The following is an 18,330-nucleotide window of genomic DNA, read 5'->3' on the forward strand; positions in this document are numbered from 1 at the left end:
AGAAAGTTACAATTTTAGCTCTAGGATCTAAAATAAAGATAAAAACGTACAATAAAAAAATTTCTTTCTAATACTTTAAAAATTTAGATTTCATAGGAACTACACAATCTCTTAGAAGATTGCCATTTTCATAGTTGTTTAAATAACTAACAATTTCAATAATATTATACACTACTAAACAAGATGTTGATAATAAACCCCTAATAAACTCACAGTTGAGTTGAATTATATAAAAATTCAAGAAACTCTAGTATCTTTTTGGCAACATATCAATGTGCTTTTGTGAGTAAAGTTTGATCCCCGTGCTGATGATAATGTATATGAATAAACACACCAAATGTGCTCTTATATGATATAATATTTTTGAGCATAAAAAAAGTAGAGTTCCATCTTATCAGCATGTCCATAGTAAACTTACATGGACGTATATCCATTGCAATATAGTACTATTTATATATTATAATTCGTTGGTTAGAAAAGTTTACAAAAGATATAACAGTATGAAAATCGTCTATGTATTGTGACCACCTCTTCAAACCGGATTTTACTAGAAGACTGATAATATGACAAGCACAACGTTGATGTAATAAGAAAGATCTAGCATAAGTTCTAAACAATAGAGTAAGAATATACATTACTCTAGAATTTGCACCTACATTATCTAAAGTGATAGAAAATATTTTATTCATGAGACCAAAGTCTTCAACTACTTGAAATATTTTTTGCAGCAATATTTTCACCGGTATACGAATTGTCAATCAATCAAAAACCTATTATTCTCTTTTCTAACTCCCAATAATTATTAACAAAATGAGCAACCACACTAAAATAATCCTCTCTAGTCCTACATGCCCATATGTCTAAGGTCAAAGCAACTGAAATGTACATGTTTATGACATTTCTTTAAGTTTGCTACAACACGTATTATAGTATTTTATCATATTCCTACTAGTTGTCTGTATAGAAACATATATGAACCTAGGATTATGAGCTTGCTTAATGCAATCTTCAAATACAGCAAACTCACTGATGTTGAGTGGTAGATCCGCTCTTGCAATGAAACAACATAGCTCTTTTCGAGCATTGACGAAGTCATACTCTTAATGACGAACAGAGCCGTCAGAGTTATACTGCAACACCGTTTGCTTCATAGCTGCTCCATTCTTTCGCTTGCAACTTGTGGCGTGCCTCTTCAAGTGCCCTGTTCTACATGAGGGATTTGCAGATAAGTCATATTTACAAATATAACACATAGCATACCTAACACTTACCACATCTTTCTCTTTGTAGAACCTTTCAAAGTCTTAACAAACTTCAGAAGTATCGACTCTTGATCTTTTAGAGCCGATGCTTACTAATGTGTGCGTACTTGTAGAGCATGATAATAGAGGTGTTGCTGCATGTGAACCAATCGGAGGTTCACCTTCAGGTCCTTCACCTATAGCATTGCTATCAAATGGGTCGTAGTCACTTGTGAGTACTTGAAGAAAAAAATATGATCGATGGACGTATTATCATGATCATCGGTATCCATGATTAATGTCGAATGATACTAAAAAATTCAAATATTCGGAGTTAGAAATAATCAAATAATAAAATAAAATAGAACAACGATGCAAAAATTCTCCAAGATTTCTTCAAGACAATAGAATGACGATTTTAATTTTTCTTGGATTTTTTTGCAACAATTCAAACTAATTTTGTCAAATTATCGCAAATTCTAGAGAACTTTGAGACAAGAATGAGATGAAGAAACAAAAGAGCAAATGTTGTTGCTAGTGTAGAATAGAAGGGCAGGATGATTCTCTATTTATAAGTGAAAAATAGTGATTTTTGCATGAAAAATAGTGATTTTTGAAAAAAAAATCAAATTCTTTTAAACCCAAACAAATTGTAACAAAATAGCTAGAAAATTAAAAAATAACAGGTTAAACAGGCCAGACACGACCCATGCCCCTCTATGCCTAGCCGGGCCAGCCCCACACACAACGGCTCCCGACCAAGCCGGGGCATGCTGTCCATGGCCGGGGCGTGCCGTGCCATGCCCGTGTCGGCACGAGTTAGCCGTGTCCACACCGACCCATCTCAGCTGGACCGTGCCACACGCTCAATCCAGACATAGCCCATGGCCATATGATGTGCCAGCCTAGCCCGTCTCGGACCAGACCATATCTAGACTGTGCCTACAGTGCCTGACCGTAGGCCAGCCCAGTAAGTACGTCTTTAGCTAATACTGGGCATCGAAGAAATACAAGCCACAAATAGACTGCAATATCTAGAAGGCCAGAACTATCTGAATTCTGAATATTGTATTAAAAAAACTGAATTCTGAATAGGGATCAAGTCACAGTTCATATTCGTAAGTGTGGTGTTATTATATGCTTCTTACACAAGTTCATTCGACATAGCACACATGCTATATTGCAAGCGGCAGAGGCAGAAAAGGTAATTCTTCAGTGTCACTGCTTGTTCCAGTTCTCATGGACACAAGGAAAAGAATACAAAAACGGTGTGGTTGTGGAATTGACATGGTATATGTTATGACCTGGCTTCAACACCGGTTGTGTCGGAGCTGATAGTGACGCAAGGGAACCAATATCTACGCTTGCCGTCCCTGTGACCATCGTCGATCATAGCAAGTCCCTCCTGCTCAAGTAATAGTTACACTTCCGTAAGTTTGAAATGAGAGATTTTACATATTGCCATGTAGATACCAAGGAATATCATGTTTGATTCGGAGATCCCAAGTCCACAGGCATGCCTTGATGCAATTACGTATTTACATGGATGGCTCCAACAAATTGCAAGATTGATTAAGCGTGGATTCATCACACAATATGCATTAAAAGACTGTTATCCTTTTCCTTTGGCGCAAGAACAATCCGTACAAAATGCTATTGTAAAGAGGAAACTCAGGAAGCAGCATTACCTTCAGCAAAGTTTCAAGGGCATCAATCGCACGTCCAGTAGACCATGAGAATTCCTTTTCAACTTGTTCTACCATGACATAGCCTTCAGCCTGCATGCCAATGATAGGAGGAATGTAGCAATTACAATATACATCTCAGCAATTTAAAGCTTCTAACCTAGTTTTGTTTACTAACAACCAGCTGCTACAAATGGGGCTTTGTGTCTGCCGACATCTGATAATCAGTATGGTTTTATAATGTACTATGGCATTAAATATTACAATATTATAAGAACAAACCTGTGCTAGCCCAAGTATCCCACTGTGATCTTTATTTAATTCAGTAGGAACAGAACGCACAAGCTTCCTCCTCCCAACAGAAATTACTTCAAAGCCACTACCAAGGACCTGCAAGTTCACAACTGAAGGATCAGAAGAGCTAGAAATCTTGCTGAGTATATCAAATTCCTTTGTTTTGAACCATCATCTATTAATTAACAAACAAACTTGTAGAAACGATGTACATGCAATTCCAAAATCCCAAAATAAATCATAACTGGATTATTGAAGCTTAAAACACTTACTTTTAGCTTACTTATAGCACGCAAACAGTCATCTTCAGATAATGATTCAAGAGTAGTTTTTCTCTTCTGACAGAGTCGTTTACGGAGATCTAGCAAGTCAATCAAGCCACCATTATGTGATCTGGTTGCAATGCATATGTCAACTATCTGAACTCCTGCCACAATAGACATGGATGGTAAGCAGAGCATAAAACTCCAAGATCAGAAGAACACACAAGAAAGCTTAAAGCGAGTATACCAACCAAGCTCATAGTAGAAGTCACCAATCCCTAAAAGTTCTGCCCAAACTCCTTTATTAGACGCCAGTGGATCTACTCCAACTTTTGCACACATCTCATGGAACTGCTGTCTAAATATCGGATTTTTACGGATGTCACTCTGCACTAGCACAATATGTATATATAACATTACCAGAGAGAATCAGAATATGCTTTGCCATTTGAACTTTAGAGTTATTTGATAAGGCCATGTCAAAGGAAAATACTAATGGCTGAGGCTTTTCTTTCCATGTAGGTTTTTGGTGAGACTGCAAATTATTGACTACACTAATATTATAGATGAGTTACTCCATGACTTATTAACGAGTTCTCACTTAAAAATGCCCACGTTAACATGTTTTCTTTGCTTCATTTTCCAGTTCTGATACAGGTGACCCTTGCTTGGTATTGGGTGGGCCATGCACTTATAAGCTAATTAGGCCCCTCTTACAAAGTTTAATAGACAGATTTAATCTTGATAATAGCAGTAACTACAACGTATCCTAACCGACTAACCCCGATCTATATCATTATTCATTATCCAAGAGGGCAACACATAGTTTGCATATTTTGGGTCATACCAATTCAATGAGTATCATAAGGTTTTCTTTCTCCTAAAATACGGGAGCAGTGAATCACCTTATGCTTACGAGCAAATTCCTCGAGCTGTGACCGGAACGTCGCGAGTTGCTCCTTCATGACGTCGGTCCTGACCTTGGCTACATTCTCCCCGACCAGCCGGAATTGATCCTGAAAGATCCCAGAAGCACTCTCATCTCATCTTCCAAGAGGGAAAGAAAAGAGAGCACAGATCTCTTAAGTTAACCAGCAGAAGAATTGCGCATACGCGAGTAGCCGCTGCATTCTGCAAGCCAGCGATCCCGGGCCGCCTCCTCATGCTTCCCGGTGGCGGAATTGAAGAATTTACTTGGCGCAAACGGGCTCAGTTGAACCCCCAAAACCAGGGGCCGATCTACCACCCCAGCGAGCTCTGGCGGCCTCCAGAGGTGGCCGGCGGCGGAGCAACAACCACCCCCCTCCGGTGGCAGATCTACGGCCCCGAGCGAAGCAACGGCGAGGGAGAAAACAATCAGAAACGCAGTCTCCACAGATAGAAAGGGAGCGCTGACATACCGCTGCGATGGGAAGGCCGCGTGCGGAAGGCAGAAGCCGAGACCGAGAGCTCCGGCCGTCGAATGGGCGACGCGTGCGGCAGGAAGAAGGCAGAAGCCGTGACCGAGATAATTGGGTTGTCCTGGAGAGCACGAGAGTCCTATCTTTATTGTGGATATATAAATACGATTATATGTTTAGTTCTCTTTAGAGTGATAAATATATCCTATCAAAATTTTAAAATATCTATCTAAAAATATAAAAATCATATGTGTGGATTGTTTGATCACTAATTTCTTTAATAATATTTGTATAGAATCTAAGAAATTTGTAAGATTATAAAAGTATTTCTTAAGACAAATTATGTCTTATAAAAGAATCATGTATTTTATACCGAAGAGAGTAACACATATCAACTCCTCTATTATAGGTTAATTTTATTTTTAGATCCATCACTAATCGGAGTTCAACTGATCCTCAATTATGCTAGAAAATGAACTTCGTCTTGGGTACCAAATTTTCCTATCATATCCTTAGGTACCTAATCAAGAGATAGAGAAGTGATTATAATACTTACACAAATATGCATCAATAAACTGAATGAAAAGAAAGAAATATTTGGATTTGACAAAAAAAAAACAGTCTGAAAAAAGGGTGGATCCACCACTCCAGCGAGCTTGGGCGATCGCCAGAGGTGGCCAGCAAAGCAAACCCCCAACCCCCGCAGTGGCAGATCTACCACCCCAAGCTAAGCGACGGGAGCGCTGATGACGTATCGTTGAGATGGGCCACACGTGCAGAAGCTGGAAGACAAAAGCCGAGATCAAAAGTGCTAATCATTGAATGGGCGACATGTGCGGAAGGTAGAACCGCACACGGCAGAACTAGTGCAGCTTACAATTCAGCTTACAAAGCACAAGTAGAACTTGCTATATATGAGAAACTTCACTAATTACTTCATTTCATTTCATTAATTAAGCAGTGGATCATTGGCCTGCACGTACGCAGGTCAATGCAAGTCCATATGGATTTATGGACACGTGGCTTATTTCAATTGTCTATTTATCTCACTTGATACTCATCTATCTATTAATTTTTCTCACATATCCTATGATTTTTTCTACTACCTCTCCATCACGTATTTCAACACAAATAAACGGTCTTGATAAGCTATGTGTGTGCAAGGTCTAGTGAAAATTTTGCATTCACATATAAACTATGAAATAATAGCTTTGCTATCCTTCAAATGCTTGGAACCAACCGAAAAAAATGTAGCATTGATCCATTCTAACTCACTATTGTCATCTTACTCTCCCGGCATGGGCTTCAATTTTAACTTTCTTTGTGGTGACTAGGAGCTCTTTCTGATGTTAATTCTTTCTTTCTCTCAAAGCTTTACTCAGCATGTGTTGTATAGTATATATGAAACATAATATATATACGATGCGAATTGCTAGACTTCTCCCCACGTTATATTGGATCTTATATTTTTTTCGGAATATACTATAGATAGTTTTGTTATGGCAATATGCTATCATCTAGTAGATAAATATTTATAGGAAAATTTATAGGTACATGATATTTGTAAGATAGTATAGCAAGGACCCTCGCGGAAGAAAAATAAGATATATCTAGGAGTTTGACAAGTGGCAATCATTTCATAGCCTCTTCAAATAGAAAAGCATTTCACAACCTTTCTATGTCGATGTCCCTGTGAGCTGGTGAGCTGCTAGGTTTATCCTATCACGACCTTCACAGAGAATGACATTGAGCTTCCTGGTGATGGCTCTAAGCCAGTCGCTAGCTTCCAGTGGATCTTCGGTGTTATCAAACGTTGAAGGCTTGATCCTCATGAATTTTGCCATTTTGCTCGATGGTCCGAAACCATAACCTTGGTTCTTGTTTGCTCCTTGTGCTATGGTCTCCATCAGATGGGTCTAATTGGCCATAACTACCACTAGGTCATTAGCTGGTGGTAGGGCAATTGGGTCCTCTGGCTGATGTGGTAGCTTTGTTGTACCTCTTCCTGATCGGACTCTTGGTTTTCTGCCAAGTTTTCCTCAACTGTTATCCTCCATATACTCTTCTTGTTCATTTGATTCATGGCTAAGTTGGTTATTGTCGGCTTCGCCTCTTCCTCTACCTCAACCTGTAGCGACTATGCCTCGGCCTCTCCCTCTCGCTCCTTTTGGGACTTCCACTTCGGATTCACTCTCGTGAGCCACGTTGGTGAGAATCATGTGGCATCGCTACTAAATGCGAGATAACTGCCTTATTGGCTCCATCTGTTCCTCGAGGATAAGAGAGAAAGTAAAAGTTGAGGTACGAAACTTCAAGATGGGGGCAAACAAGATAGAGCAAGGACAACCTTGCCAATCACTCGATCAAAGAGACAACAAGAAGAAGTATCACACACAAACACAAACATACATAGATTATTAAACAAACCTAGGACTATCTTCACTATGTCACAACTATAAGAGTTTTCGGATTTAGTACATGACAAAAACATGCTTGCAGTGCATCAGACTTCATAAAACTTACAACAAAAGATACTAAAGGCCTACTCCTACTAACTCATCACGACGCATCATCCTCAAGCGTCGATTGTAGATCCGTCAGTGGCATTGTTGGCGGTTGACTAAAATGGTGAGGGGGTTCCTGCTGTTGACGAGATAGAAACGGGGGTCGATGAATCCATTGTTGTCGTTGTTAACGAGCTCGCACTCGCTAGGGTCCTCCTCCTCAAAGCTATCATATGATAGAACCATGTCTCCATCCCCGATAGGCTCTGCGGGCACCAAACCTCCTCTAGCGACTGGGCCTGGTGAGTGGCCGATCCTGCCTTCTATTATGGCTACTACGATACGCACTGGTAGAAGTGGAACACCTGATAGGACAATGTGACGGTTCTAGCTCGTAGGTAACCTAAGAATGCTCTTCTGAGCAGTCCGTATGATGCGAGAGTCATCTTGGGCATTCCAACTATTAAGCTCTCTATAGTGCTCCCTTACCGCCCTCTGTCATCCTTGGCGGTTCCTAACAACGATGTCCTCATCAACTGCTGCCTGAACTCTGGTCTGGTCTAGCATCACACGAAGAGCTCACTCCCGTGTCTCCGACTCCTCTACTCTCCGGCGACTGATCAATTACTGATGGAAGTACGTCTCGTGCAAGTGCTCCAAGGAGTGGACGTACTATGCCATGACGGCTAAGGTGGAGTCATCCTCCTCTTGGCCTGAGCCTTCCATTGCATTCATATGATCATACCAAGCAGCGTGTATGTCATCTACAACTGGGAAGTGCCTCATAGGAGTGTGTGCCACCTCATTGGTGCGTCTCCTGCACAAGTACTGAAGGGCCTCGAAGACCTGAAGATACACCTGGCACTTTTGAGAGCCATCCTATCGTACTCGTGCCCTATGTACTCCGGACGTCGAATGTACCCTAAATGGTACAAAGCTTCTCATAGCAACTAGGGGAAGCCCTTCACTCTCAGACATCACAACATAGTCCATACTTCGCCTTTCATCTGCTATGTGAAAATGGGACAGCTTAGAACCAGCAAAACTAAGCTTTCAAAAGTAACAAGATAGAAGGAGGTACAGAATAAGTTTTCATAACATAGTTTTTAGTAACTGAGCAGACAACATACACGTTTATCATAAGGTCATGTTCTACATCCAAGCATGGCTCTAATAGCACTCTTGTAAGACCCCTTTCCCGGAATATCCTATGCCTCCTGTATCAGTCTCTAGATCAAGTAGCTGATACGTATAGTACAACAATTATGGTATCATAGTCATATATCGTATATAAAAATATTAAGGTTACAACAATACAAAAGGTCTTAAACCATATAGTACATTACAAACCTGGCCAGTACGCCAACAAAAGCACAGCAGAACTAAAACCCAAAGCCACAGGCAGCTAGGGTGCGAACGTGATCTCTAATCTACTCCTCATCCACGCCTTCGTCTCCCGTGAAGTCAGCATCCATCTCCTCATCTGAATGATAGCAAGAATGAGCACGTAAGGTACTCAAGAAGTCATATACTATTGCAAGAGGTTTGGTAGATGCATAAAGGATAGCTCAAGTATAAGACTTTACGATTTAGTTTTAAATGTAAAGCAGTTTATGCAGATATCCAGCTATATTCTCTACTAATAACTTTGAAACAGATTAACAAGTTAACAAGGTATATCTAGGAGTTTTCGGTCTTAGGAGAGGCTACACCTCACTCCACAGTCTCTATCATTGTGCCTAGTGTACCTCCAGTACCACATAACTCCTGGCGGATCGAGCCAACAACCTCATCATATGAACATCTAGTCCACACACTCATTCATCAAAGATACACAAGTAAGGTCATTGCTCTGCATGTCCATGACCTTAGACACAGCTATTCAAATAGATTTACACTCTGCAGAGGTTGTATATTGTACCCACACGATATGCTCATCCTCCAACCGTTGCAAGCGGAGGAGCGAATCATACCAAGGCGCTTTAGTCCCTATTTGGCACAGCTTTTTTCTAAGGAGTTTTTCTGATAAGTTGTCTTTTCTAAGAAGCTGCTGCCTGGAGAATCGGCTGGCTAGAAAAGTTGGCCGTTTAGCAACCCTGATTTTTTTTGGGAGATTGTTTGTCCTGAGTGTTTAATGACTGTTATGCCCCTGAATCGTATGAGCTCGTCTGGCATGTGAATTATCGTATATATGACGTTATTTTCATTAAACTTTTACATTTAAACATGAGAACATTGTAATATGAATAATTTCATATAAAATTAAAGTATGATAACAACAAAGTTAATTACAACTAAGTCCAACAATAACAGGATTACCAATAAGTCCAACACATACGAAAATAACCATTCAATTCACACATATGAAAATAAGACCATCCAATATGAATAAATTGATTACACATTAATGAAAAAAATTCATATTATCACATAACAGGACAACATGATAAAAATTAGGCGCATCAATATCCCACTAACAATAGGCACAACAGAGCTTATGAGCAACTAGATGGCCACATGTCCAGAGATCATAGAAAGATGCAGCCAATTCAGATAACATGCCACAAGCCACAATCATAACAGCAACCATCACCATTGATCAGACAACAAGTCCACCTGCTCATTAGAATTCAATCCATTGCACTGACAACCTCAACAAGCATGAACAACAAGGTATATGCAATAGCCAACCAGGATACACGGCCATCCACAAACAATAGCCGTGCAAGGAGGCAATTGCCAATATCACGGATTGAACCACACAAACAGACAGTAAGATAATCACACAAAGTGACCATCAACAGATAGCTAGCAAAGGAGTTGCCAAACATTCTCCATCCTGCCATCAACCACCAACCCGACAGCAGCAAGAGTGGAAACCAGTCGAGCATATGGAGCTCAACACGTTGATGGTGGCAGACGAGAGATGGATCAGTCATAGTGAACAAATGGCTGACCAGAAATCAGAGACACGATGACAGACATATCAGCCAGTGAATGTTTGCGGCGGTAGCAGCACATCGGCCAAAGGCACGCCATCATGATGGCAACTGAATAGAGAGACTCACTAGCGATGTACACGTGTGCTTGCATGACGGCGAGGCAGAAGAATGCAAGCCCGGCGCACACGCCACAACAAGAGCATGCACAGCCAGCAGCGAACAAGCCAATGAACACAAATCAACAAACGCCAACACACGTAGAGATACCGCATACTAGAAAACAATGGCAGCTCGCACAGAGGAACCACACATTGGTGAACGACAATGACACGCACAGAAGAAATCGCACACCGGCGATCGCAAAATTGACAGGACGATGGCACGCGTAGAGGGACCGCATGCCAGCAAACGTGGTGGCACGCGCAGAGAGACCGCATGCCGGTGACCGATGACTCAACGACACGATGGCCAAAAACAACTAAACACAGCTTGACGTGCTCATGTGGCGCGGAGGCACGCACAGTCGAAGACAACTAAATAAAGCTCGACATACTCGCGTGGTGCAGAGGCACGCACGACTGGAGGGCTCAACCTAGCGGAGCTACCTCAACGGCCATGGCAATGAAGCTGCCCGGAGCTAAACTCCTAGGGCATAAGAGAACCGCTGAAAAGATAGAGGGAGATCAAAATAGCGCAAAACCCAATTGCTATGGCGACGCAAGAAAATAGGTCGCAAACAGCCCGAGTCGATTTGTCATCATGATGCACAATGGATGGGGGGCGATCAGCTTACCAGCGATGACAGGGGCCTTCTTGTGGTGACACGGATGAAAGGATAAAGGAGAGTCCATTTGACCGCACCAGATTCCGAGCCTCGTCGACGAAGATGGGGCAATCGACTCGCGACAATGACGAGAGGGGATGTCTTGCGGCGCCGAGGGCGAAGGGTGCTGGTGCTATGGTGGCAAGGCAACTAGGAGGGGAATGACGCCGGTTTGGGGGTGAGGAGTACAGGAAGACAAAAAGGCTCGATTCGACAGCAAGTAGTGGTCTGGCGGCTGAGCTCTCACGTGGAGGGGATGGGAGGTATAGTAGTGGCATTTGCGGGTAAATTCGGGTAACTATGGGCAGCATCAGGCTTACACAGCAGCCGACTGTGGATTCGCTTTCGTGTTCTAGGTCAGTCGGGTGTGCACGGGAGAAGAGCTTGCCCCAAAAGCCATGGAGAATTGGCTCGTCTGGGACCGCTCGCACTTTTTTTGGTCGAGAATCACCCCATAAGCGGTCCCAAATGGGGACTCAATCACCTTCCCTTGTTGTACTATACTACGAGACACCCCAAGTGTTTTAGATCTACGTAAGAGATGATAGGGTATCACCAGAACCTTCATAAAGAGTGTTTCAATGAACATCTTGCGAAGCACCTGACAGACATTTGGGTTCTCGTTGCTCCTCTAGCCTCTTAGTAAAATGTCCAGCTTGGTCGCAAGATAGAAATGTCAAGTTCTACCCATAATAGGATGCATGGTTGCACTAGGGTGGCTTAGCATGACGGCACAATGATTCGGTACTTTAACGATCGGGGCATGCATCTCCAACTAGCAATGAATACCACACAGGTAACTTAAGCCCCTAAGATCATCCTCAATGGAGGACTACTCTACTTGCTCCCACCAAAACAGTTTTTATCCTTTTTAATCACTATCCGCCATATCCCACATTGTATTAAGGATTCCTCAATCATCAAAGTTTCATAGTATATGAGTTGAATTGATATTCAGTGAAGTGACATTTCCGAAGAGATGTATTTCATAGCGACATCTCCGAAGAGATGTATTCAAACCTAAGCATGCTAGATATCGAAGTGTCATTCGACGTTAATATAGATAACGACAGGAAATCTAGGGTGATATGGATTTAGGATAATGATGTGTTAAGGCATGGTAATTGTTTTATAGGATTTAACTACTTCAAACAATTGAAATAACACATGTGATAATAAGTCAAGTTTCAAGTTAATCAATTAGATTATTGAAAAAATAGGTTCAAAATGATCAAAGAGATAAGACTTGCTTTCTAGGAAGTGTTCTTATAGTCCTTGGTCAAAATTAGGGTTCTCCGATTCCTCTGCAAGTTCCTCTAGTTCTGCAAATGCAATTATGATTAACGACGACATATACTAGTGAAGAATCAAATGATATGAAATTAAATACCAAATGAGCCCTAATGGATATAACACTAAGATAGGAAGATAGATCTCGAATTTAGATAAATTTAGGCGAAAGAATCGTCGGAATCAAAGTCAGGACGAAGAAGTTATGACTCCTGGTAGATTTAATCTAAAATTACATCGAGAAATTACAAAATAGCACTATTCATAGGTGGGACCCACTGAACAACACTATGGGGCCCACTGAACGGTACTTGGGTGGGGCCCACTAAACAGTGCATGGCTAGCCTGGATATGGGCTTGCCTAGCCTGAGTGGCATATCGTCGACTCATCAGGGGAAAGATGGCCCGAGGCCTAATGGGATGAGCGAGCTAGGCTGGCCCACTGGGAGGAGAGGTCGGTCGGCCTAGCCAACAAGCCGAGGTGTGTGGCCCGTCTTGAAGCGGCCAATGGCCCAAGTGACGCGCGTGGGGGTGGGTGGGGGTAGGGGCTCACCGGGCGGAGCTGAACAGCGGTAGAGGGGGCAATGACGAGAATCATAGCAGCCCTGCGCCGGAGAGCTCGCCAGCATTGAGTTCCCGCTGGGTATTCATGACCACACTTACAGGACATGCATCTACATGCCACGTTGATCCCATTTTGGGGCTTATTGACGACATGCGAAGGCAGGAGCACTCCTAGATGGCGACTGAGTTGGTCAAGGTGATGGCAGAAGAACTGGTTGGCACCTTCTCGCGATTGGCACATTCCGCATACCTGCAAGCTACCCTAGGTGCACCTACAACTCCACGGCACAGCGGCCGGCACAAAGAGGAGCGAGGGCCACTAGCAGCGACCACACCACAACGATAGGGAAAATCTCGTGGCTAAACCTCACCGCACGAAGGCGTGACACATGGGCCTCAATGTGCTAGCTAGGAGGGGGAAAAGAGATTAGGGAAGCTCATCAGCGTCTCCGGGGAAGGAATGGCTACCAGCGGCAATGGGATGCATGGTGGCAGCAAGCTCGGCCTCGCATCTGCGTGCTCTCTCCTGACATCGGGACGAATATGGGCGGCACACAGGTGGACGGCGAGCTCCACTTGTTTCTTGGCTACTCACGAGCAAGAAGCGGTGGCGGTGAATTAGGCAGCGACATTGTATATGGGGAGGAAGGGGGAAAGAGGGTCAGACTTCTCGCTTTATAGAGAGAGGGGAAGCAGGAGGTGGCAGTGGTGGCGGCGAGGTGCTGCGGTGCGGTGCACGCGTCTTGGTGGCAATGCCTACCGAAAATTGCACGGCGACAGCAGCGGGGGCACCGACCACCATTATAGTGGTCACTGGCCCCAACCCATCCTGTTGCCAAGCCTAATCGCACGCGATGCTAGACATCAACTCTGGCGTGGATTGGACATTACAAATTGGCTGTAGCTCGGATCTGGCAGCTCATAATTTAAGGATGATGAGTCTCAATGGGGCAAGAATCTGAGGGGATTTAGATTATAAAGATATGCACGTGTACTTCTTCAAATATGTGAATCAAGATTCATTAGCCATCAAATGCACAGGATAATTCTTGTGTTAAGAACCCCGGTAGGCACATGTACATGGCCATGCAGTGCGAGTTATATATGATCCTTACATTATTCCATGTGAAGAAAACACTCATATTCTTGCATCGAATTACTATTGTAGCATCGCATTTGCGAACATCTTGTACTTGTCCTTCATTGCAGTGAAGTAGGTGATGAGTTGGTCGCTATCAGGCAGGCAATGTTTCACGGCCTCCGTGGAATTGTACTCCTTGACCCATTGGCGAAGAGCCGAGTACTCATCTTCACTCACCAAGCTTACACCAGTCACCTCCTCCAACACGCTTAGCTAGGAAGCAAACACACTGGCCTCTATGTCGAGGTAGCCGATGGTGTCACCTCTGAAGGATCTCTTCCCCTTGAGCTGCCCTTCTAGGAGAGCCAGGTTTCCCTTCGTCTCCTTCACTAATCCCTTTTGCACTTCGCCCTCCGTCCAATGCGACAAACAGAATGGCTTCAACCAATGCTTGACAATGTTGTTAGGTACATCAAACACGAAATTGTTCAGATTTTAGATGAAATGGCCAACCGCATACCTTATTTTCCATGAAGTGAGCCCATAAATGGGTCATGGTATGGTCGTAAGGGTCGGTCGGCAGGAGATGCAGCTCATAGTCAAAGGCCTCATCGACGTACTCAACAATGACCAACGACTCACAAACGGCCCGGTTGCCATGGAGAAGGATGGGTATGTTCTTCTAGACAAGGGTTGTGCGTTAGTAGCAACTCGTTCCTGTTGCCCAAGTCTTCTTGGATCAGATCGTAAGGCACACCCTTGAGCCACAAGGCCGCCTCAACTCGATGGGAGAATGGGCTGCCAAAAGCTCTGAGGAGCTTAACCGGTTGAGACAGCTTCGCTGCCTTGTTCTCACTTGTTGTTATCCTGGTTAACCAATAAACTGATGGTACTTATAAGGGTAACCAATGTTAGACTTAATCTTGTTGTTTATGTGTTCTTCATATGAGTTGAGTGGAGTTGTGGGCTGAGTCCAAATTAGTGTGCGTGTTATACGACTTAGGGAGTTGATTAGCCATTAGTGATGCACAAAAGTGTTTGTGCATGGTGGGTGGATCAGTGGGGCCAAATAGCCGAGCAGGCATCGTGTGGACGTAGTCAGTGCGTGGACACATTTTGCAGCTATGCGTGAGCTTCGGATGGTGCTCTGCATGCAAGAGAAAGTGGCTTGCATGTAGGGAGGTGGTTAGTGGGCAAGCCACGAGAGTGCTTGGTCGAGTTGTGTGACTAAGCATGGCTTTGCTGCTTAGTGTGTGCGTGTCTATTTAAACATTTGTAATCAACGCCGTGTAGAGAGGCATAGAGTGGTGAAGTGAAATACAAGTGAGAAAATAGCTCTAGTGTGCAGAGCCGCAAAAGCATTCTCGTGTGTGTGTATTCGCGTGTGAATCTTGCTTGCTAGCTTCTCCATAGTGTTATCCTCTCCACAATGTTAGTTTCTCCACAGTGCTCGTGCACTGCTCAGGAGTGGTCGAACAACTCATGTGTGTGGTCGTATGCACTCGCGTGAGTGCTTTCGTGTGATTACGAGTGGTCGTGTGAGCTCCTCGAGTAATGGTCGAGCATTACTCGTGAGTTTCGAGCAGTGTTGATGTGTGCTCGCTGAGTGCTCGCTATGCTCTTGTGTGTGCTCGTTGTGCTCGTGTGAGTGGTCGCGAGGATTGCTCATGTGCGCTTGCAAGGATTTTGTGCCAACAAGTGGTGTCAGAGCCGGGTGAAGTGAATGCCCAAGATGATGCCTCATGACAAGTCACCGAGAAGCGGTATTATCGACGTTGGTGTTGTTGGTGCCACCGCGTTGAAAGTGGCGATGAGAGAAGGTGATGTCGCCCTCCAGTACCCCATGCTTATGAAGAGCAACTATGGGGTGTGGGTAGTGAATATAAAGATCTTCATGCATGCACAAGGCATGTGGGCGACCGTGGAGGGCGATGAAGTGGTCGACGAGAAGAAAGACCAAATGGCTCTTGCTGCCATTATCTAAGCTGTGCCGAAGGCCGTGGTGATGGCCATATCCGAGGAGGAGACGGTGAAGGAGGCTTGGTACGCGGCATCAAGAAGAAGTACCGTGGCAAGATCGACAAGTCGAAGATCGATTGCCACAACTGTGGTGAGTACGGTCACTTCGCTAACGAGTGTGAAGAGGTGAATAAGGTGAAGAAGGGTGTGGCGCACCTCGCCTTGGCGGATGCTGATGACGAGCCTGCGCTACTTTGAAGCCAGTGATGGAGTACTCAAAATAAAACCAACAAGATTAAGGGGGTAATTGTTAGACTTAATCTTGTTGTTTATGTGTTCTTCATATACGTTAAGTCGGAGTTGTGGGCTGAGTTCAAATTAGTGTGCGTGTTGCATGGCTTAGGGAGTTAATTATCCGTTAGTGATGCACAAAAGTGTGTTGCACAAAAGTCAATGCGTGCACACGTTCTGGAGATGTGCGTGGGCTTCAGATGGTGCTCTGCATGCAAGAGAAAGTGACTTACATGTAGGAAGGTGGTTAGTGGACAAGCCACGAGAGTGCTTGGCCGAGTCGTGCGACCAAACGTGGCTTTGCTGCTTAGTGTGCGCGTGCCTATTTAAACATCTATAATCAGCACTGTGTAGAGAGGCGTAGTGTGAAGTGAAATACAAGAGAGAAAAGGGCTCTGGTGTGCAGAGCCATAAAACCATTCTCGTGTGTATGTATTCGCGTGTGTATCCTGCTTGCTAGCTGCTCCACGGTGTTAGCCTCTCTACAATGTTAGCTTCTCCACAGTGCTCGTGCACTGCTCGAGAGTGGTCGAGCAGCTCGCGTGTGTGGTCGTGTGCACTTGTGTGAGTGCTTCCGTGTGATTCCGAGTGGTCGTGTGAGCTCCTCAAGCAGTGGTTGAGCACTACTCGTGAGTTCCGAGCAATGCTGGTGTGTGCTCGTTGAGTGGTCGTTGTGCTCATGTGTGTACTCACGTGAGTGGTCGCGAGGAGTGCTTGCGTGGGCTTGCAAGGATTTTGTGCCAACAACCCAGAGTTGTTGTCCATGTCAAATGCTGTGCTTCTTCTTCTCCAAGAAGGATCGAGCTCTTCTCTTTTATGTTCTTTCCTTTAGTCAATCTTACCTGACAGAGACAAAGCTGCTAGGTTGCTTCAGCCCAAGGAACTGATTAAAAAACTCCCTCTGTTCCTTGGTCTGACAAACAACGTTGAATGCATCCTTTGGAGGTTTAGTTCGATGGAGAAGCACGAAAAAGATAGGAGTATTAATTACAATCTAGTCCATGCTCACTAGGATTGATGCAGCTCAAGTCAGAGAGAATATATTTGATTTACCTAGAAGATAGGATCAATAAACGAGCAGATCAGGAAGATAATGTAATATACACTGCATGCCTGTCATAAGCAATGACCCCAGCATGAGGGCATTTTTGCTTCCATGTGGATCAAAGTTCAGCAAGTTTCCGTTGGGGTATGGAAAATTCGGATTTGGAGAAGTTTAAATTTGCACGGTACGAAGGACAACATATCGCTCGCTCAATTGAGAATCCATTGTGTCCATGACACCCTAACATTTAAGAAATAAATGAGCTCCATCCCATCCTCAAAGGTGTGCTGACAGACAAGACAGGCTGTGTTGATGTCTATCCCTATCCTACTCAAATTCACTCTCACCGAAAGACTATCATGAGCTCACTCTCCACTAAAAATGATTGAATTTATTAGGAATACTCGGCTTCCGTATCTTGCGCCATATTTGTTCAGACACATGATCACCCGTTGATTGCGACACAGCTCCTCATCTGCTCTTCCTCCAGTTCATAACACATTTTATACGCAGATTTGACTGAAAATTCTCCTCCCGGGTCTAGATGCCAAGCAGGCATATCGTATATATGTAGCTATTGTCATGTTATTTTAGGTCTTGTGAATTTTAGATGTGATTTTCTATTGATTTGTATGTTGCGGTAGCTATTACCTTATAATTAATTTGATCTAGAGCTTTTAATGATTTTAATCGAGGTGGTGCGGGGCGGTTCGGGTCAAAGTCGGAGCTCCACGGGACGGGGTGGAGAAAAAAATATCATCTGGTCTCAGGTCGGGGTGGGGCTAGACGGGGCTGGGGACATACAGGTGCGGGCGGGTGGAGGTAAAACTGCCTCCGCTCCGCTCCATCTAGATCTCTACCTAGGATTCTGTTGAGACTTTAAGAGTAAGACCATCATCAACGGTTTTCATCATAAGTTCTTTTTTCTTAGAGAAGGGATTCTCATTC

General features: G+C 43.8%; 1 protein-coding gene and 1 pseudogene across 1 annotated transcript; both read right to left on the reverse strand.

The window, feature by feature from the left end:
* Positions 1–2,335: 2,335 nt before the first annotated feature.
* LOC133928514 (vacuolar protein sorting-associated protein 22 homolog 1) lies at positions 2,336–5,026 on the reverse strand. Its single transcript, XM_062374866.1, has 8 exons — positions 4,884–5,026; positions 4,597–4,800; positions 4,389–4,499; positions 3,735–3,870; positions 3,493–3,647; positions 3,209–3,316; positions 2,930–3,019; positions 2,336–2,646 (listed from the first exon to the last, which is right to left on the reverse strand). Exons 2-8 carry the CDS (start codon positions 4,645–4,647, stop codon positions 2,539–2,541), a joined length of 759 nt encoding a protein of 252 aa, XP_062230850.1. The 5' UTR covers positions 4,648–4,800; positions 4,884–5,026; the 3' UTR covers positions 2,336–2,538.
* Positions 5,027–14,165: 9,139 nt separating this feature from the next.
* Positions 14,166–15,106, reverse strand: LOC133886341 (glutathione transferase GST 23-like; annotated as a pseudogene).
* Between the last annotated feature and the right edge of the window lie 3,224 nt (positions 15,107–18,330).

The sequence above is a fragment of the Phragmites australis genome, chromosome 1 (assembly GCF_958298935.1).
Source record: "Phragmites australis chromosome 1, lpPhrAust1.1, whole genome shotgun sequence".
NCBI lineage: Eukaryota > Viridiplantae > Streptophyta > Magnoliopsida > Poales > Poaceae > Phragmites > Phragmites australis.

Coding starts and splice junctions, on each gene's coding strand:
- LOC133928514 (XM_062374866.1), bottom strand. CDS start 4,647: ATGAGGAGGCGGCCCGGGATCGCTGGCTTGCAGAATGCAGCGGCTACT. Junction 3,020..3,208: donor GGATACTTGGGCTAGCACAG/GTTTGTTCTTAT, acceptor ATTGGCATGCAG/GCTGAAGGCTATGTCATGGT. Junction 2,647..2,929: donor CCCTTGAAACTTTGCTGAAG/GTAATGCTGCTT, acceptor TTACTTGAGCAG/GAGGGACTTGCTATGATCGA.